The 22701-nt window shown below is 40.7% G+C and overlaps 1 protein-coding gene across 2 annotated transcripts in view; it reads left to right on the top strand.

The window, feature by feature from the left end:
* Positions 1-4004: 4004 nt before the first annotated feature.
* Positions 4005-22701, top strand: part of LOC122731142 (L-lactate dehydrogenase A chain-like) — a 38155-nt gene continuing 19458 nt past the window's right edge. The window contains exons 1-2 of one of the 2 annotated variants that reach the window (XM_043971042.1): positions 4005-4139; positions 22403-22520. In XM_043971042.1, the coding sequence (XP_043826977.1) occupies positions 4014-4139; positions 22403-22520 (244 nt within the window). In that variant the 5' untranslated portion in view covers positions 4005-4013. The remainder of the gene's footprint in view (positions 4140-22402; positions 22521-22701) is intronic. The other variant, XM_043971041.1, reaches the window with a different exon arrangement.

Raw genomic sequence — 22701 nt, 5'->3', positions numbered from 1 at the left:
CAACTGACTCTTTTATAATCTGCAAGCCATTTTTCTACAAGAAGGAGTAACATTTCCTTGACTCAAGTAATATATTTAGAAAAGAAATTATGATTTTTTTCTGAGTTTGAGTTCTGAGACCAAACAACAAACAAAAACCCAACCTAAAAATACAGTCCTTGCTCTCCAGGCATTTTAATTAGAGATAAAAATTTGAAGAGGAAGATGTGCAGCTATTTTCTAGGAGGTGGCACCTGGGTGTGTGTGTGTGTGTGTGTATGTGTGTGTGTGTGTGTGTGTGTGTATGTTCTGGACTTAGCAAACACCAAGTAAAATGAACCCTTCCATATGTACCAAACTGCAAATTTGTTGCATACAGCTTGCTTTTCTTTTTAGTTATATATAAGTTCAGCATGCAACTTCAAAACTGTCCTGTTTGTGATTTCTCCTGGGCTTTCTTGTTTTTTTGTTTGTTTGTTTGTTATTTTGCGGGGCAATGGGGGTTAAGTGACTTGCCCAGGGTCACACAGCTAGTAAGTGTCAAGTGTCTGAGGCCGGATTTGAACTCAGGTACTCCTGAATCCAGGGCCAGTGCTTTATCCACTGTGCATTCTAGCCGCCCCCTCTTGTTTTTTTTTTCTGTGCATTAAAAAAAAAATGATTCAAATGACATTTTTCTTTCTTTTTAGGAAAAAATTCTACCTCTAACCTCCCCTCTCCCAACCAATTTCCTCCCTCCTTAATCCAAGTTGAAAAGAACAATCCAAACCCATGTAACTGTTTGGGGCAAACTGCCTCAGTTTACCCAAATAACTCGAGGAGACCACCAAGTCAAGCAGAAACAGATTTATTACATTCCTGCAGGAATGGGCAAACTCAATGCCTGAGTCGTGATAACCAATACCTGCCTTGACCTTTTATAGGAATGTTGGTCAGAGGGGAAGTCCCCACACACACTAGGGCGAGCTCACAATCTAACATCCAATCCTGTCTCACCCAGGGTGCGTGTTTAGCTCCTGATCAATGTATGGAGACATGCATACGTGTTCCAGGAACAAGGGGGAAAAGGGGAGGGGAACAAGGTCAAACTGAAGGAAGAGGGAACGGAGGAGTGACAGATGTTTCAGATCTCACAGTTTCTACTGACACCCCTCTCCCGGCCCCTGTCTCTAAAGATATTCAACTTGAATAACAGGAAGAGTCACTCAGGTGCTTCAGCATTGTTTTGTATTCGTGTTAATTTTAGAAGGATGACAGGGTTAAAATTTATCTTCTGCTATGTTGGGAAATCAAAGAAATAGAATAAAGAATAATCCACTGTTGGGACCCTAGGGTCAAGGGGATTCTGTTCTGAGAAAAAGAGACATGTCACTTAACATCTGGTCTCAACTCAATTGCTGCATCCTGTGCCGAGCCCTGTCCTTTCTTCTTGAGTCCCGAGTATTGAATTGGTGGGCAAACTCTCCGACCCACTCAACAGGGACTGGGGTTCTGACACATGATGGATTCCAGACAAAACTAATATGTAGCTGACAAGTGGGGAGACTGAGCAGAAGTAAAAATACTGTTAACTGGCAATAAAACTTAAAGGAGACAGTGAGAATTTGACAAGCAATAAACTTTTAAACTAACTATACTAGGGCGGGGCTGGGTACCTTCCAGACTCCATCCTCAGAGTTTAATCTGACTCAAATCCATAATCATCTCATACATAACCAATATGCACAAACAGAACAAATGCCAAAATGGCCAAGTCCAAAAATAGAAGTCTCATTCTTCACCCACAGTGCTACCCTACTCTCCTTAGTACTTAGGGGGCATCTTGGCTCATCACCTGCTCAATCATAATGGTTCTTAAATCTTTCAAAGTTGCTCATTTTTACAGTGTTGTAGTTATTGTATAAATTGTTTTGGTTGTGCTCACTTCTCTTTGCATCGGTTTATTTAAGCCTATCCAGCCTTCTTTGAAACCAGCTCCTTCTTCATTCATAATGGAGAATGATGTAATATTCCATTACAATCTCTGGGCCCTGCTCTAAAGGAAGAGAGGGTTCTGAGATTCTCCTTTAATGGAGTTCAGATTTCCAAAGTGCTTTTCCCTCTCCATTCTCATTTTGGCTAAACAACCCAATAAAGTAGGTAAGTATCTCCCATTCAGAAATGAAGATAAAGTGACATAGAAAGATTAATTCTTTAGGCTGCCTCCTTAAAGCTTCTGGATGCCCCTGTGGCCTTTCTTTTTTATCCTCAGCGCTTGGTTTCATAATCCCTGGAACAAAGTTGGCTCTTAATAACTGCTTGTTGATTTGGAAGGCCTGGGCTAGGGGGTACCACAACCCAAAAAGCACCCTTCCTCCAAGAAGCCAGCAGCTTACCTTCGCCCCCCATCACTCCACTGTCTCGGGGACTGCCAGTGCACCAGCTTGGAGGAAGCATGTGGAGACTCACAAGGGGCTCTCAGAGGAGGCGGCGGACTGTACCCAGGGGGGAGATGAAAGGGTCCCCCAAATATTCTAGCCTGTCGAGGAATGTGGCAATGTTCAACTGGGGGGCTCAACAACTAGAAGAAACCAGCCCAACTTCCGAGCTCTCGGGGCGTAGGGTGTGACGGTGGGGTGTGCCGCCCCCCCTTGCGCGGGCGCACTGGCGCACTGGCGCACGCACCTCCTCTTAAGGCGGGTCAAGTCAAGACTGGCTCTAAAGCTCGTTTCCTCCACGAGAGGCAGCCAGGGCTGTGCGCATGCGTGAGCAGAGTAGCGCGTGGCGGGTAACGGTCTTTCTTCGAAGGTCTTGTGCGCCCAGTTAGTCTGTTAAACCCGCCTCTCAGTTGGTGCCCGTGAGTTGCTGGTGTAGCGTCCGCCGCTGACCACCCGAGTGTCAGGAAGAGAAGCCCAGAGGGTGAGCGATGCCCAAGGGGCAGTGGGACCCGTATCATTTTGGCCAGCTTCTTTTGGCCCAGGACGGGCCGGAGGGGCAGGGCTCGGGAGGGCCTGGCCTCAGCGGGTGTGCAATTGATTTTGGGGGGAGGGAAGGCTTAGCCCACAGAAATAAAACTGTGATAAAATCCCGAGAAGCAGGCAAAGTGCCACTGACAGGCATTTATTAAGTGCCCACCGTGTACTGGGCTCTGCCAAATGCTGGGGATTAAGATGCCCCCCGCCCCCCAACACGAAACCAGCCCTTGCCTGAAAGGAGCGCATGGTTTGATGAGACCCAGCCTACAACTGTGGGGAGTCCTACTCAGGGAGAGGCTTGGATAGATAGTCCATCCTGGCTTCCATGAAGAGGCAATAACAGGAAATATTGTAAAATCAGGCTGGAAAGATAGGTTGATGCTGGAGAGTGGGACCCTTGAGTGCCACACTTGTGCTCCTAAAATCTTTTTTCTTTGTTAGGCAGTGGGAAATTTTTGAGTGGAACCAGAGCAGGATGTTAAGGAGATCACTTGGCAGTTTTGTGAAGAATGGAGTGTAAAAAGCAAGAGTTAGGAGACTTGTTATCATTATTCTGGGGTGGTTGCAGTGGGAAGGATGAGGAAGGTAGAGGGGAAGAATTTGAGGACTATTAAAGTAAAATTTTCAGAGAAAAGATGAATAGACTCATAGCTGTCTTCTAATTGACTACAAACCAGTTTGCCCTCTGACACGGTTATCTTCCCTTGTTTTGCTTATTTGTCCGTTGTTTTGTTCTTCCTTATATCTTTGGATATCTGGGATTTTTTTATACCGTTGGACATCATAGGCTTTTTAAATTTAATTTTTTGGTGAGGCAATAGGGGTTAAGTGACTTGCCCAGGGTCACACAGCTAGTAAGTGTCAAGTGTCTGAGGCCGGATTTGAATTCAGGTCCTCCTGAATCCAGGGCCAGTGCTCTATCCACTGCACCACCTAGCTGCCCCCATCATAGGCTTTAAACAGTTATTCAGATTAATATGTTGGATGGTTAATAAAAGTTTAAAATGTTGGTGACAATTTACTGATACTATTTAACTTATACTGTAAAACTGTTTGAAATCTCCCTTTTAGATTTACAAAATGGCATCAGTCAAAGAAATGCTAATTGAGAATTTTTTTAAAGAAGAGACATCTCCTCAAAATAAGGTCACCATTGTTGGATGTGGTGCAGTTGGCATGGCATGTGCCATCAGTATCTTATTGAAGGTAAGTGATAGACCTAGCATGAAGTAAAGTGGCACAAATGGTGGCACTTGATAATGTTGACAGTGATAAAGTCAGAGACAGCAGCGTCAGGAGTGTTCATGTGATTTACCAAAAGGTCTTATGGCCAAGGAACCCCTTTCCTGAGTTGTACTTACTTGAAGGGGGTTTATCCTGAGGAAGCCTGACCCCAAAGATGGGTATTACTCTTTTTCTCTGGTTCATTGCCCTCACCCTGAAAATAATTGGAGGAATCTCTAAAGATCTTAGGCAGGGTATACATATCTTAGGTCTCTCCAAAAGCAAACTGGATCCCTTCTAGAAAAGGCGCTGTTTGGGTGTTAGGTTAGTATTGTTAATTTCCTCTACCACAGAAAATGCTTAAACATTCAGAAGATCATTTCATGCCTTCTCAATGGGTAGGGAATGGGTAGAAGGAGCAAGGAATCTGGAACTAAAAATAAAATAAAATTGAATTTGAAAAAATTAAAAAGATCCCAAAGAATGTTCATTGGTTGTTGTTCTTTGTTCTTAAAGAGGACCAAAATGACATACATCATTTTGTTGGAGTCAAGGTACAGAGTATCTGACTATGGCTGATCAGACCAATACAAGTTTGGAAGGCTCTACCACAAGTCAGGCACAAATAGTCTGTGTGATAATTTGGGATAGAGATGTTTCTAAATTTGCACATCTCACACTTCTTTTGAACTACTGCAGTTGTTTTTCTTACAGAGCACAGCACCTTCTTTGATGCAGGCACACCATGTTAGGCAGTCCTGTGCCAATGCCTCCCATGTCTCACAATCTATACCAAAGTTTTTTCTGAGAGACCTTGAGAGTGTCCTTGTATCACTTCTCCTTCTTTTGTGTGTGTGTGTGTATTTTTTTTTTCTGGGGCAGTGGGGGTTAAGTGACTTGCCCAGGGTCACACAGCTAGTGTCAAGTGTCTGAGGCTGGACTTGAACTCAGGTCCTCATGAATCCAGGGCCAGTGCTTTATCCACTGTGCCACCTAGCTGCCCTTGTATCACTTCTTCTGACCTCCATGTGAGTGCCTGCCTTTTGTGAGTTCTCTGTAAAATGGTCTTTTAAGCAACCATATGTTTGGCATTCAAACAACATATCCAGCTCATTGGTGGCATACTCTCTGCAGGAGAGTCTGAATGCTTGGCAGTTTAGTTCAAGAAAGTACCTGTGTCTGGTACCTTATCTTGCTAGGTGATCTTTAGAATCTTCCTAAGACAATTCAAATAGAATTGGTTAAGTTTCCTGGCATGCTGCTGGCATACTGTCCCCGTTTCACAGGCATACAACGAGGTCAGAACGATAGCTCTGTAGACCTTGAGTTTGGTAGGCAGCCAAATACCTCTTCTCTCCCACACTTTCTTTTGGAGCCTCCCAAACACTGAGCTACCTCTGACAATGCATCTGTCAACCTCATCATGTACATGTACATGTACATCCCTGGAAAGTATACTATGAAGGTGAATTAACTCATTCACAACATTACAAATTTCTCTTATTTGCTGAAACTGACAATTCCCATGTATGGATGGTGTGATGCTGGCTGGTGGAGAAACTGTTTTCTTGGTATTAATTGTTAGGCCAAAATGAGCATAATTAGCAGAAAAATGATTCATACTTTGTTGCATCACAGCTTCAAGCTACATTGAATGAACAATCATCAGTGAACAAAAAGTTGTGCACTAACTCTCCCTCCACTTTAGTCTTGGGATATTGCTGCCATCAGTGCAGTAGTTGACCTTGATGTCATCTTCATCCTCATTGAAGGCATCTGACAACACTGCTGAAAACATCAGGCTAAAAAGCATGGGAGCAATGCACAGCCTTGCTTCACTCCTTTGGTGACTGGGAAAGCTAGAGAGCATTATCCGTTATCCAGAACCCGAGCAAGCATGCCATCATGAAGTTGATCTACAATACAGATGAACTTCTCTGGGCAACCAAATTTTGACATAATTTTCCACAAGCTGTCATGACTGACAGTATCAAAGGCCTTGGTCAGACCAATGAATGTTGTGTCTGTTCTGCTCCTGGCATTTCTCCTGGAGTTGTTGGGTAGCAAACACCATATTGACAGTTCCATAGCCCTTTCTGAAGCCACACTGGCTCTCAGGTAGATGACTGTCTTCCAGGTAAAGCATAATTCTATTAAGGAGGACTCTGGCAAGAATCTTGCCAGCAATAATTGAGGAGACATGCCTCCCCCCTCCCCCAAAAACCTGGGATTATTAAAGGACAGTCTATTTCCTTTATCTTTATAGAGATGGACAATGGAGGATCCTTGAAGTCCTGGAGGATAAACTCCTCTTGCCATATAGTCCAGAAAATTTCAGTCAACTTTTGTGTAAGCAGTGTATCCCCTGCCTTGTAAATCTCAGCTGAAATAGAATCAGCACCAGATACTTTGCCCCAGAAAATGAGCCTAATGGCTTTCAAAGACATTGGCTTCAGCATTGGTTGATGATAGTCTGTTGAAAAACTATGGAGGGGCAGCTAGGTGGCACAGTGTATAAAGCACCAGCCCTGGAGTCTGGAGGACCTGAGTTCAAATCCGACCTCAGACACTTGACACTTACTAGCTGTGTGATCCTGGGCAAGTCACTTAACCCCCATTGCCTCACCAAAAAAAAAAAAAAGCTATGGAAGTGGGGGCAGCTAGGTGGTACAGTAGATAAAGTGCCGGTCCTGGATTCAGGAGGACCTAAGTTCAAATTCAGATTCAGATACTTACTAGCTATGTAACCCTGGGCAAGTCACTTAAGTGACTTTTTTTTTGCCCTGGGGGGAAAAAAAAGCTATGGAAGTGTTGAGCCCATCTCTCTAGGATCATGTCTTTATCAGTAATAAATGTGGTTTTATCACCACTAAGTAGTTGAGATGCACCATAGGTCTTTGGCCCATAAATAGCCTTCAGGGTATCATAAAAGTGCTTTGGATTGTTACCATCAGCATATAAGTCAATTTCATCTACCTTCTTACTGAGCCAAGAATCCTGCATCTCTCTAAGCTTTGCTTGCACTTTATTTTTGATGGAGTTAAATATTGCCTTCTTGGAGACTGATGAATTATCCCGCTGGTAAATCCTGTGGAGTTCTCGGTTTTTGTTTATCAGCTTCTGAATTTCCCCACTGTTTTCATCAAACCAATCTTGATGTTTGTGAGTGTTCTGGCCCAGGTCAATAAATGCAGTGCTGTACACCAGATCTCTGTTTCACTGTTGCCAACTATGTGTTGGCTCAACTTTCCAAGTTAGCAATGAATTGTTAGTGCTTGGAGAAGTGCTCTAATCTGTTGATGTGAAGTCTTCTGGTAGTAGTCTTTCCTTTGGCTGTCACTTTTGTTGAATGTGAACATTTAGTGCAGTCCAGCACTCTGCACATTGCCCTCATCACCTTTTTATCCTGTCTCTTTATCTTACAATGACATTAGTCTGTTAAGTGCCAGTGTTTGCTTCGTGGGTGCATCCATGAAGTTTTATTGTGTTTAGGTAAATGGAAGACAGTGTTGGTGATGAGGTCATGAAATTCACAAGTCTTCAGTAGTAAGTACCCATTGCTGTTCCTGTTTCCAACTCCATTCCTCCCAGGGATTCCCTGCCTTGTCTGCAGTCTGTGCCTACTCTAGCATTAAAATCACCCAGAATTATAAGCTTATCCTCTTTCAGCACATTGATAATGAGGCTCTCTGGGTCTTCATAAAATTTTTCTTGAACCTAATCAGGGTTCATTATGGTTGAGAGCATGTGCACTGATGATGGTGGCATAGTGCTTTCCTGCAAGTGGCAGTTACATTGTCACAAGTCTGTTTTTGACTCCCTTTGTTAGGCATACAAGCTTGTTGACTAGATTACTTTTTTTTTTGGTGAGGCAATTGGGGTTAAGTGACTTGCCTAGGGTCACACAGCTAGTAAGTATTAAGTGTCTGAGGTCACATTTGAACTCAGGTCCTCCTGACTCCAGGGCCGGCGCTCTATCCATATCCACTGCGCCACCTAGCTGCCCCTGACTAGATTACTTTTTGATTACAAAACCTATGCCAGCTTCACAGTTCTCCCCTTCACTGAGACCACTCCAGGCTCTGACTTTGTAAGTGGGCCTTTATTTGCCAGCCTTGTTTCACTTAGGGATGCTATTTGGATTTGATACCTGCTGAGCTCTTTAGCAACAAGAGCTGTTCATCTTTCAGATTACTGGATTTTGTGTTGTCTATAAGCGTATGCACATTCTTTGTACAGATAGTGAGTGGAATCATCTCTGCAAAAGTGTTTGTACATTTTTTTGTGTTTCAACCACAGGCCAGGGTTGAATGGAGCAGACAAGGGCACCTTTTCAAGCCCCTTACTATGAAGTAAGTAGTGCAGTCTTTAAAAAAGGCTGCTCAGACAGCCAGGTCTTTAAAAAAAAGGTTGCTTAGACACTCAGGGGGCTGTCAAATTCTACTGCTGCTTCCATTGAGAAGATGACCCTGTGACATGGGCTGCCTGTGTGTAGGGTTTGTGGCTACAGCTCCCAGTGTATCTGTACCTGCTGCTTTATCACTTGCCTGTTGCCACAGAACTTTGAGATAGGTAAAAATTGGGGTTAAGTGACTTTCCCAGGGTCACACAGCTAGTAAGTGTCAAGTGTCTGAGGCCGGATTTGAACTCAGGTACTCCTGGATCCAGGGCCGGTGCTCTATCCACTGCACCATCTAGCTGCCCCCAATGATGTCTTTTTGATTCAAGCATAAATTGGATTTAAGTAATGTAAAGTTGCACGAAGTTGTCGGCCTCACTCTCTCTTCCAGAGTCATCAAAGTCTACTGGCAAAATAAAGTTAAGATGACTGGTGATGTCTTGAGATGACCTTGGTTTCTTTGATGTCTAACTAAGATCTAAATGTGCTGCAGCCCTTGCTTCATCCATCTTCATGGCCATTGGAACAAATGATTCTCAGCCACTCATTCCACCAGTGGAAGTCTTTTTTTTCCCCATTGAATTGGCTTTATTTATGGAGGAGAAAATACAGCAACAAGTTGAATCACAGAGAAACTTGAAAGTTTTCTTTTAACTTTACACTCAGTGTCTAGGTGACTCTTCATCCTGAGGATGGCTGAGGCAACCTAAATTTCAAAAGATCCAGGTTAAAATCCAAGAAGGTGTAAGTGTTGTAGTTATGGTGTTGAAGGTTCTTGTATGTAGTATTATCAAATAGCTCAGCATTTTCAGTCTTTTGTGGTGGCTGTTGCGTTTTAGACTTCTTTTGTTTTTCCTTTTCATTGCCTCCTGATTTTGTAGAGAGAAAAACAAAAAGCAAATTCTCGAAGCCCCCATGGTTTTAGTTGTATGGGCTTCAGTACCACCCCTTGGCCCAGTCCCAGAATACAGGAAAAGGCCATGGCTTTAAAGTTGGGGGGACTCTGGCCAAGGTTAACCCGTCCAGAGGACATTAGAGGGGCGCCCTCACAGCTACAGCTCTAGCTCACTTCCCCTTGCCTAGGTGCGAGGACGACTGGCCAATTCCAAACCGGGGGCAGGGACAGAGTCCGCCTGCGCACCAGTGGAAGTCTTAACATGCTTGGGGTAGATACCCCCCTAACTCATTAATAGGTTTGAGACTCCTTGGTTACCCTCAGCCTGGTTTAGCCTGTCTGTTAAAACGGTTTACTGGGGGGTGGCCACTGCACATGCTGTAGCTTCTTGGAGACACAGGTGAGAGTTGGGTGAATCAGGTGGACAGTAGCACTGAAAGGGGATTGGCAGCCCTCACACCATACTAGTCTTCCTTGAACACACCCTACACCCCCCTCCCCAAAAGAAGATCAGTTATTACAGGTCATAAAACATCTCAAAAGAGTTCGCTATACTCATGACACACCTCTGGAAAGGTAAAGGTAACTTTGTGGGATTGCTAAAATATCTGGGACTCCTATTTTATATTTAACTAGGATCTGTACTGTCCAAGCTTTTCACAAGGTTCATATCTCTTGCTCAATCAGTCAATAACTTTGGCTCTCTAGTCTTTCTGTTGCAGGGTTCTCAGAGTAGTGCTTTTCTCTGGGAAGTGGTACAGTTTGAAAAATCTTTTCCCATTGTGTAATGTCACTTGAGACCTCTTGGACTAACAAGGTAAGAAGGCTATAAATCCATTTCTCAGGATTGTTGTTCAGGGATCTGTACTCAAGGAAGGAGAAAGAAAGTAGAAGTGGCAGCCAGGGACTTAATGTCTCAGGTCTACCTATATAAATACATGTTCTTATATGCCACCTTTGGGGGGAGTAGAGGAGAGAGAGAAATCCCATCTACCCCCTTGCTTAAAGTCAAGAGAGAGAGAGAGAGAGAGAGAGAGAGAGAGAGAGAGAGAGCGAGCGAGCGAGCAGGGGATGCATTCCAAAAATCTTTCTGACTCCAGGTCCCACACTTTATCCACTGTGCTACCTAGCTGTCTCAATTAACGTTGAATCATGATTTTGGTCATATTCTATATAAGCTTATCTAAGATAATAGTCTAATTGGCCTCCCTGTTTCAGTTCCTTTTCCTTTCCAATTCATCTTCCACACATTTGCCAGAGTGATTTTTCTCAAATTCAGCCATGACCATGTGCCATGGGCAACTATCCAGCCATCCTAATCTCAGGTAGTGGAATGATATGAATGACTGACCCAACACAAGCAAAGAACTCCAAAATATTTGTGTAGTTTGTGAGGTTGTCAGTTCTGATTCTGTCCTAGTGCTGTGGCCTTTTCTTGTTTCCTGTTTTCTCTTACAAGACTTGGGGTGGGAGTAGAGTGTACCAGGTGAGAGTAGCATTGTGTGCTCCTTGGGAGGTGCTTTGTATCTATTAATGGGAAGGCCAGGGGCTACTTGACCAGTACAAAGCTTTCAGTTATGCAGGAAACACCTCTGCTGCCTAGTAGCATCCTCTAGTTCTCACATAGCTTGTAATCTTAGCTCCTCCACTTCTCCCTTGAAATTCTTTCTGCATCTGAGGTTCAGATTAAATCCAGGTAATGAAGGAAGGAAGGAAATAAGTATTTATTAAGTGCTTTCTATGTTCCAGGCACTGTGGTAAGCACTTTACAATATCATCTCATTTGATCAACAACTCTGAGAGGTAGGTATGTTAATCTCATTTTACAGTTGGGCATACTGAGGGATACAGAAGATGAGTGACTTGCCCAGAGTCACACATCTACTAAGTGTCTGCAGTCAGATTTGAATTTAGGTCTTTCTGACTCCATGCCCAATGCTTTATCCAATCTACTCTCTAGCTGTCTCAGGTAATGTGTACAGGCTTGGCCACAGCCTACCACACCATGCTGTTGCACCTGTTCAAGCTCAAGTAGCTCTCTATTGCCTCTAGGATCAAATAATTACATGGATTACTTGTGCCCAACCTGTGGTAGAGCATTCCAAACTCATCATAGTCTGACCCGCTACAGTTGGACACATAATGATGTCATTTTGATCATATTCGAGAACAAAAGACAACAACCAATGAAGCAGGAGCAAATAGAAACTCCTCTTTGGCCTAAGCCTTTCACAGCCTGGCCCCAAACTACCTTTCTAGTCTTATTTATACATTACTCTCTTTCATGTACTTTGTGGTCTAGACAAACTGGCCTTCTTTCTGTTCCTCACACAATACACACAACTCCTGTCTTTGTATTGAAAATTCCCTATGCCTGGATGCATTCTCCCCCTAACCTCTGGCCTTATAGGATCTTGTGTTCTATAAAACAGTGAAACCTCTGTAACCCTATCCCTACCAGGTACTTGTGTCTTCTCCCCTTCCCCATCCCATTACCTTGTATATCTTTTATCTGTGCTTATATATATGTATTGTTTCTCCCAATAGAATATGAGCTCCTTGAAGGCAGGAACTATTCCAAATTTATATTTTTATCCACAGAGCCTCATACCTAGCACAGTAACTGACAAATAGTAATACTTAATAAATGCTTACTGAATGTATAAAAGAAAGAGTGAGGTGTCAGGAAGGAGGAAAGCAGGAAGGAGAATATGGAAGCAAAGAGAGGCAGAGAAGAGGGAAGAGAAAAAGGAATGAAGAAAAAAACATGGGGAAAATGTTTTGACTCCCAGCCCAGTTTCACATTATAAATAGTTTGTGACAGCTGGCTTCTATGTTACTCAATTTGCTCAATCAGGCTAAAGTTGATTGGCAGCCACAGCTGGGTCTTTTGATAACTGGCCAGCCAGAAGTCTATATTGTTACAAGTCACTTCTTAAGAATAACCCAGTTTGCTTGAAGAGGGGAGGGGAAGCCAAACATATATTACCATATAAGAAAAAGGGAATACTTTTTTGCTGTACATAATCACATTCTACCTGTAAAGTGAAGTACAAATCAGATTTTTAAATATTAGATTGCCTTCATTTTTTTTTTTTGGTAAATAGGCTTTTTCAGGGGGCAGCTAGGTGGCACAGTGGATAAAGCACCAGCCCTGGATTCAGGAGTACCTGAGTTCAAATCTGGCCTCAGACACTTGACACTTATCAGCTGTGTGACCCTGAGCAAATCACTTAACCCCCATTGCCCCGCAAAAAAAAAAAAAAAAAGGCCTTTTCATATATTTAGGAATGAATTTAATTTACCATAAAACAAACATATTAAATCTTTGGTATAAAACTAAATTATGAGTTGAGGGAATTTTTCAGAAAGAAGTCCTTTCTGTGCCTTCTCTCCCATGCTTAGAATACTCTGCGCCTTCACCTCTGCCTATTAGTTTCCTGGCCTCCTTTAAGACTCAGCTCAAATCCCACCTTCCGCTAGAGGCTTTTTCCGCTGCTAGTACCTACACCACATACGTCTTGGATGTCCAGAGTTATTTGCTTTCTTCTCTCTTAGAATATGGTCTTGAGGATGAGGATCTTGTTTTGCCTTTCAGTATTGTCAGTGCTTAGCACAGTGCCTGCCTCATAGTAAGCACTTCAATGCTTATTGATCGATTCATTTATTATAAGATAAAAGAAAGGGTAAAGTTTGGGGAAGCTGTGGTGTAGAGGAAAATGAATTATTTCCAGTCTCTCAAAAAGGGGTTATTTGAGGATGGTTTCATTCTTTGTGTTTTTATCCCCAGTATCTACCATAGACCTGGAAGATAATCGCTATTCCACAGGGTTCTGCCCTGGCTCTCTTTTTTTCTCTCTATACTATTTCACTTGTTGAGTTCATCATCTCCTATAGATTTAATTACTATCACTACGCTGATGCTGACCAGATCTGACTCTTCTGTCTTGCTCTCCACAAAGCTCCAATCTCACATCTTCAGACAGCTCCAACTGGATGTCTAGTAGCCATCTTAAATTCACCATGTCCAAAACAGAATTCATCTTTTCCCCTAAACCTTCCTCACCTTTTGCAACATCCTCCTCATAGTCCTTCAGGCTTGCAGCATAGGAGTCATCTTGGACTCTTCACTGTCTCTCACCCCCCATATTGAATCTGTTGTCAAGGCTTGTGGATTCCCCTTTACATCTTTCAAATATGTCCTCTTCCCTCTTCTGACATCGTTACCACTCTAGTACAGGCCCTTTTCACTTCATTCCTGGATTATTGTAATAGCCCTGTGGTTTTGCCTGCCTCAAATCTCTTTCCACTCTAGTCCTTCCTTGATTTAGCCACTAAAGTGATTTTCCTAAAGAACATGTCTGACCATGTCACCTCATTACTCAGTATACTCCTATTACCTCCAGGATCAAATACAAAATATTCTATTTGGCATTCAAAACCCTTCCTAACTCAGCCCCCCTACCTTTTCAGTCTTTGTATACCCTGTGTCTCAGCATGTACTCTTTGATCCAATGACACCGACTTCATTGCTTTTCCACAGACAAGACACTCCTTTTCTTAGCTTCATGCATTTTTTCTTTGGCCGTTCCCTGGAATTTTATCTCTCTTCATCTCTGCCTACTGACTTTCCTGGCTTCCTCCAAGTCACCACTCAAATCCCACCTTCTACAGGAAGCCTTTTTCAGCCTCTTAATTCTAGTGCCTTTCCTCTGGTAATTATTTCCCATTTATCACATATATATCTTGCTTTGTATTTTTTGTTTGCGTGTTTCTCCCACTAGATTGTGAGCTCCTTGAGGGAGGAACTGTCCTTTGCCTCTCTTTGTATCCCCAGTGCTTAGCATAGTGCCTAGCATATAGTGGGTTAATAATTGATTATTGACTGATAAGATGTTTAATTAATACTCGTTGACTGATTGACCTTAACCAAAGTTACACACACACACACACACACACACACACACACATACAGTTTCTGGAGCCTTGGTGGTTTCTTATAATTTGGATATGTGTGTATGCTAAAGTATCTTAAATATCTCATCTGTTGACATCTCACTAATGATAATTTTTTTTAAATAATTTTTTTTTTGGTGAGGCATTTTTGAAATCATTGTTTGGGAAATTATAATTCAGTGTAATACTCAATATGAGCACTTTTTTGCATAGCAAAACTTATCCATTCTTTTTGTGTTTGTTTGTCAATATCTTTCTATTAATTATAGATGATCTACTCAATTGCACTAATGCCTTACCTTTGGGTCTCATTCTCATTATATGAGCAATCTTTATGCCATGTCTTGTACCCAAATCATAGTTGGTAATATGCTGAAACCTACTTATCTCCCTCAGGCACCTCTCTAATACTTTAGTCACTTGGAATTTTTATTGTTTTAGAACTTGTGGGCAATTTGTAGCTATATAGAAACATGAGATAATATTGGGATTGAAAAATGCGGTTTTGGGGCAGCTAGGTGGCGCAGTGGATAGAGCACCGGCCCTGGAGTCAGGAGTACCTGAGTTCAAATCTGGCCTCAGACACTTAACACTTACTAGCTGTGTGACCCTGGGCAAGTCACTTAACCCCAAATGCCTCACTTAAAAAAAAAAAAAAAAAGAAAAGAAAAATGTGGTTTTTTTTGTCAGGGAGCAGATTGGGATAATTCAAAGTATTATGTGATTTCCAAAATGCGGTCTAGTCTGTTCTTTTCCTCCTGTTCAACACTGGCCTGAGCTTGTCTATCTGCCGTGCCTGTTCAAGATACATACTTATAGACCAATTTCATTAGCTGCCCCTAAAATAACATGTCATAGTCTAAGCATTCATTATCTTTTTTAATCTGTGGATTGTTAAACTGACCTCATTTGAGTGTCCTTCACCAGCACTACCACACCCATACATATACACTATCCAAGAAGAGTACTGACTTTTAGCTCCTCACTGCAGAAGGTGAGCAGAGGATGTACATGCATGGTGAGGAGAGATGTAAGGGAAAAGGAAGAAGTTTCTTTTCTCTCTGCCTGCCGGGAGGCCATGGGGGAGAATACTCTTAAGAGCAGAAACCTGAATGGAAAGAGTAGGAAGTACCTCTCACCCTAAAAGAAGTAATGATAGAAGGGACTTTGATGCATCCCTATAGAGGGGGTGGGGTGTGACGGGAGCCCCAGAACAGGTGTCATTTTGGAAATAAATGAGCATCTTAGGAGAATCTTTCTTCCAGCAAGACTCATGATTCCCACGGCTACCTCCTTTTGGGGTCTCAGGTTCAATCCCTTGACAGTGGTTGAGGATAGGACACTATTAATCATTGACACATCAGCACCACATTATGTGTGATTTACCGTGTGCGATTTGTTATTCGGGATAGCCCAGTATTTAAAGTAAAAAACCACAAAGTAATCAAATAAAGTCTCTGCAAGAATAATTCTAGAGAATAAGAGTAATTTTTCAACCTTTCAGCCTTGACATGTCAGAACTTGTTCTAGGCCTTAACAGAGCAAGGTTTGTACAGCTGATTCTTCGGACCCTGGGAGACCGGCCAAGTATTGTCTCTGGAATCTGTTGCTGCTTCAGTGACCATGGCCCAAGTATGGGGAGGGGGAACTCAGTCAGAGGGGCAACAGAGAGCCTTCTGGGTTCTCCAACAACCTCCTACTCCAGGAGAGGGATATATAGGGCCCCCCCCCCATAGGCATCCAGGTGTGGGGGGCGGGGCGGGGAGGTATAGCTGATAGCTCTGAAGAGTCATGGACCAAATGGACAAATGGTGAATGTAAGGGCATGGAGCAAGACTGTACCCTATCATTTTAAGATAAAGAGTAACTTCTATACCAATATACTTCATCCTTCATGAATGAATATTTCTGAGAGTAAAAAAGATGGGAAAGGGAGAAGTAGGTGACATACATATTTACCAATATTTAATAGGGCAGAGGAGGAAGCAAATATTGTGTGGAACTTTACCTTATTGTATAATGGATGTGGAGTAAAGAATGTGTAAACATATGTTGTGAAGGCTCTGAACTTACTCTTCAGAGCTAAGTCAGCTATAGCTACCCCTCAGAATTCTAGGAGTATCCTTGAAGAGTTGGAATATATTCTTTTTTTTTTTTGCAGGGCAATGGGGGTTAAGTGACTTGCCCACAGTCACACAGCTAGTAAGTGTCAAGTGTCTGAGGTCGGATTTGAACTCAGGTACTCCTGAATCCAGTGCTTTATCCACTGCGCCACCTAGCTGCCCCCTGGAGTATCTTCTTAATGCTATAAGCTCAATTCCTCCATTCCAATGTGTCTTCCCCCAGCCTCTCCCTCCTTCTCCCATACACACTGTTAGCAACAATGATCACTCCTGAGTTTAGTTTAACCAAGTAACATCAGTTACTGAAAAGATACAGTAAGAACAGGAGTACAGAGTAGGGTGGCTTATAACTAACTCTTCTTTAAACCATTTCACTTTCTGAGAAGAGTGGACTCAAAGTATACAGTTTCTGCAACATTTGTCCTATTGGGTTCACTTCTAAATGTATATAGCATTTGAATTTGGCCTAGGTGCTGAATTCATTTTTGTCTTAGCTATTGCTGGACTGGGTCTCTAAGGTCATTCTAAAAACCTGGCATTAACTGTAATCTTGGACCTGCCTGACTGAATTCTGCCTCAGATACTTGTGTCTCTATGACGCTAGGCAAAAAAATCCACTCAAAGTTTTTCTTATCTGTAAAAGAACTTAGCTCATAAGGTTGTTATGAGGATTAAATGAGATAGTATTATGTAAGATGTTTTGTGAAATGCTAGCTATTATTGTTATTGGTGTTACGAATGGGTCCTTTTCTTTAATCTATTTGGATTATAGGTTATAGTCTGAGTAGCGGTATCTGTGAATCAAAAGGTATGCAAGGTTTAGTTTGGATATAGTTTCAAATTGCTTTTTAGAATAGTTGGACCAATTTACAGTTCCATCAGTAGTCTATTAGTGTACCTGTTTTCCTTCAACCTTTTTAACAGTTGTCATTTTCTTTTCTTTTTTGCCAATCTGAATGGTATAAAGTGAAACCTCAGGGATGTTTAATGTTCATTTCTGTAATAGTGATTTGAAGCATTTTTTCCATAAGGCTGTTGATAGTTTGAATTTCTTCCTTTGAGAAATGCTTACTCATATCCATTGGGGATTAAAGTTTTGTGGGGGGGGTTTTAAAAGAGTTAACAAAATTGATAAACCATTAGTTAATTTGAACAAAAAGAGAGGAAAGCATATTACCAAAGCAAACAACGAACAAAGCAAATTCAGTATGAACAGAGAGGGCATTAAATTATCTGAATCTACTGTATACTATTATATTAAAACAGAACTGAAAACTTAAAAGAAGTAGATGATTACTTATAAAAATATAAAATGCCAAAATTAGTAAAATGAGAAATAGAGAAGTCAAGCCAATTTCATAAAGAGAAATTGAACAAATTCATTGAGAAGTAGTATGGTATAGTAGAACATAGGACTAAGAGTCAGGAAGAGTTAGGTTCAAACCCCACCTCAGATACTATTAGCCACGTGACCCTGGAGAATGCACTTCAACTTTCTGTCCTTGTTTCCTCATCTGTAAAATGAGGGAATCAGACTTGCAGTATCTAAAGTTTATTCTAGTTCTAAATCTATAATCCTGTGATCTTATGATAAGCTATAACAAACTATCAAAATGGGGGAAAACCCTAAGCCAGAATGATTTATAAATTTATAAATGAATTCTATCAAGCTCTTAAAGGTAAAGAATAATATCTATTGTAAACATTTCTCAATAATTGAGAAAGGAGGTACCTTTCAGAACTCTACTTTATTCTTTAAAATATGGTCCTGATATCCAAAGTAGGAGTAAAACAGAGAAAGAAAATTATATCCAATATCACTAGTGAATAGTGATACAAAATATTAAATATTAGTAAAAAGGCCACCATATATAAAATAATTTATTAATAATGACAATAATGTAATTTTTGTCAGTGTTAGGAAAATTATACATGTAATATTTCACATTAACATAATTTTTTTTTAAAGTGAGGCAATTGGGGTTAAGTGACTTGCCCAGGGTCACACAGCTAGTAAGTGTCAAGTGTCTGAGGCTGGATTTGAACTCAGGTCCTCTTGAATCCAGGGCCAGTGCTCTATCCACTGCACCACCTAGCTGCCCCACACATTAACATAATTTTAAAAAAGAACCTTTCTTGGGGCATCTAGGTGGTGCAGTGGATAGAGCACTGGCCCTGGATTCAAGAGGACCTGAGTTCAAATCCAGCCTCAGACACTTGACACTTACTAGCTGTGTGACCCTGGGCAAGTCACTTAACCCCAATTGCCTCACCAAAAAAAAAAAAAAAAAGAACCTTTCTAAAATGTGATCATACATCTATCTAAAACAAAGAGCATTATTTACTATTATCCATTCTATGATAAAACTTTTTTTATAATATGGCTTTTGTATTTAGATCATTTATCCATTTGGAATTTGTTTTGGTCTGAGTTATAACATGGTGGTGTAAACTTAATTTTAGCTAAACTTTTAAGCCAAACTTTCAAAATTTCTCAGCAGTTGTTCTTATATTTTTGGTAACTCATTTAGCCTTTCTGGCTTTATTTTCTTTTATCTTAAAAATGGGGGCTTAGTAGATGTTTTTCAGGTCTCTTAAAATTCTAAATCTAATCTCTGATTACAGTTATGGGGGAAACCCTTATAACCAAAGGAGACAAGAGAATGTAAAGCACAAAATTGATTATATACATTTTTCTTTCTTTCTTTTTTTTTTTTTTAGTGAGGCAATTAGGGTTAAGTGACTTGCCCAAGGTCACACAGCTAGTAAGTGTTAAGTGTCTGAGGCTGGATTTGAACTCAGGTACTCCTGACTCCAAGGCCAGTGCTCTATCCACTGCGACACCTAGCTGCCCCGATTATATACATTTTTATAAAACTTCAAAAAGCCTTTGTACAAATTAAAATCAACCAAATTAGAATCAAAATAAAAGATATGAAATAGGAAAAAGAAGCCTTTACATTAAATGTCTAGCCTATAAAATTAGCCAGAACCTTTAGGAATTGAAACAGATATGTAAGAAATGAGTCCATTACTCAACCGAAGTGTTCAAGAGGCATGAATAGAAAGAAAACATAAAAACAATGGTCAATTGAAAAATACTCATCACTAACAATCAAAGAAATGCAAATTAAAATAATTATATCACCTCACTCCAAGCTTGCAAAGATGCTAAGAGATAGAAAAACAGATTATTGGAATGACTGTGGGAAGATAGATAAAATAATATGCATCTTTTTTGGAAAACAATTAGGAATTATGTAAGAAAAGTTGCTAAATTGTTGATAGATACTCACTCTGAAATTACCCAGTTGTTTAATATATTCCAAGGAGATTTTTAAAAAGTTACAATTTCATTTTATTTGCATATTAACATTGTGTTTATTTTCACCATAATTGTTTGTTTCTTCAGTTTCTTTATGGGATGTCCTTTTCTTGTGAGCAGCCTCCTCTTCTGATGCAGGAATAAGTTGTTCATTTTAACTCACAGTTTATATGGTTGTATCTTTAGCATCCTTTTCATACAGGAAGCCCTCCATGTGTGTCTGTGCATTCTGGGAGCCTCATTGCTCTGGAGGTACTTAAGCAGAAGAGGATCCACCCCCAGACTCTACCTTTTTGAGCATGTGCAACCAGAACTCAGCACTTTTTTTGCAGGTCAGCCACCCTGTATCCCACTCAGCTGCTTAGCTTGGTCATACCTATTAACTCTATCATTTTGTTGACCAACAGTCAATAAAATGTGTGACCTTAGTGTGATCTCATTCAGATGAGCATGCCCGCAATAGTGTGAACAGTTTCACTAAGGTTCTTGAAATGGACTTGGGGGTTTGAACTCCTTGATTACCATTTAAAATTATCATCTGGGCCAGCTCACAGGAAGGGGCTTCTCCTCAAGCAGATTGTTGACAGCATGAAATGCTGTTTTATGTTACTGTGACGTAAGTATGTTCTACATGCTTTGGACCTTATTCTTCCCACTCACACTGGAGAGTTGGGTTCCCAGAGCATGGCTTTAGGATTGGCCCTGATGGTTTGGGAAGTTATCCTTTTCCTGCTGTGGCTCATAAGCTCCCCTTCATTATCATTTATATTCATTAGTCAGCCCAATAATTACTTTTAGAAAGGGGGATTTTTTAAGGTGATATAGTAAGAAGAGTTAGTACAAAACATGCTCTGCCCCCTCCAAAATTTCCTCCCAGCATCTATGAAGTCTGGAGAACCAGGGCTCAAGCTGACAGCTTGTGTGACAGAGGGACAGCTCAAAGCTTCTGAAAGGCCTTTTTCCCCTTCAGGAAGTTCCTCTCAGGTATAGTGCAGTTTTTCTGTTGGCTCCTTGTAGAGCTTCAAATCTGCCTTGACTTATGTCTCATCTGTTCTTGGTTTCCAGTGTAGATACACTGCCTGCAACTGCAGAGCTGGAGATGCTACTGGAACATCAGTTGGAAAAGTCCAAATCCTTAAACCCTACAAAATTCATAAAAGTTCACCTCTGGCCAAAGGAGAAGGGGTGGACAAATGGGAGATTATGGGAGACTATGGCTGAGAAGGAGGTGTTTGTCTCTCACCTTTCCCCAAGCTACAACAACTCAGGGGATTGACTGGAACTGCTCTTTTTTTGAGTAACACTTGCCCAAATTTCAGTTCTGTGACTAGCTTGATAATTTATATGTTACCCAGAGGACATGCCCAGTTTTCCTTAGCCAATCTAAACACATGTCTTATGTAATAACTCTCTAATAAATCCAGTGGTTTTCAAGGACTTTTTTGTGCTCAATCTTTAATAATTGAGATATGCTGTCATTAAAGTATCAGAGTATATAGCATCATATCAATTACTTTAAGTGGGATGGGATACTTGATCAACCTGTTGACCCCTACCCTTTTATAAGGAATGACAAACTTGAAGAATTCAGAGAAACATTAAATGATTTGTAGGAAGGGACAACAGAGTGAATAAAGCAGAGTCAAAAGAATTACATACATGACTACAACAATATAAATACAGGTAATAAAATTCTTGTCAAGCTTTAGAACCAAAATGTCCTAATTAAAGGACATTTTTCTCCTTTATGTAAACAACTGATAAATTGTTTGGAAGGGGATGTATTTTGTGGGGTAAATTATTTGGGTGTATTTTGGGAAGTACCTTGTGTTAGAACAGAATATTAATTTGTAAATAAAACTGACCACTTAAAGAATAAAATATAAAAATTGTGAAAAGAGTAAATAGAATGATTTAAAATATGGATATATAAGTAAGAGTCCTAAACCCCATTTTATTTCACGTAATTTGGGAACCTCAACCTGGAATTTTGACATTGGCATTATTAGATTCAGTAACTAAGAAATTATTGGTTACTAAATATCTACCACCAGCTATAAAATTTAGTTGAACTCTTTTTTTTTTTTTTAAGTGAGGCAATTGGGGTTAAGTGACTTGCCCAGGGTCACACAGCTAGTAAGTGTTAAGTGTCTGAGGGCGGATTTGAACTCAGGTACTCCTGACTCCAAGGCTGGTGCTCTATCCACTGCGCCACCTAGCTGCCCCTAGTTGAACTCTTAAGAGAGCACTTTCCCTGGTTTTATACTATGCTGGCATTAGGTAGGGGCAGAATAAATCAGAGTTATTTATTATAATTCCAAGGTTATAAATTATTTAAAAGGACCTGAAATTTTTGCCATACTTTGTAGACATTTTGGGCTTATATAAATGCTTTTAACACATTGAGATAAAAGTAATAAAATAGCCAATTATTGTTTTTGCAAGTATTAAGAGAACTTTATGTGTCAGAAAATATGGACATTCTTATCCTGCTGGAAATCTAGTTAGGAACGTTAATCCTTGTAACTGACTTTTTATGTATTCTAGGGCTTAACTGATGAACTTGCTCTTGTTGATGTCATGGAAGACAAACTGAAGGGAGAGATGATGGATCTCCAACATGGCAGCCTTTTCTTAAGTACCCCAAAGATTGTTTCTGGCAAAGGTTCATTTAAATTTAGTTTCATAAACCAATCACATTATTGAAAATTACAAAAAATTAAATGTATTGCAATTATTTTCCTCCTAGTGTCAGTTAATTTGATTTTTATTTTTTACTCTCTTGGTGACCAGTGACTAACTAGGATTAGGAGTACATTTTATAGTTGTAGAAGACAGTAAAGGTA

Source organism: Dromiciops gliroides, chromosome 6 (assembly GCF_019393635.1).
Source record: "Dromiciops gliroides isolate mDroGli1 chromosome 6, mDroGli1.pri, whole genome shotgun sequence".
Taxonomy (NCBI): Eukaryota; Metazoa; Chordata; class Mammalia; order Microbiotheria; family Microbiotheriidae; genus Dromiciops; species Dromiciops gliroides.
Note: the sequence above shows the minus strand (reverse complement) of the source record. Positions and strands in the feature narration are given on the sequence as shown.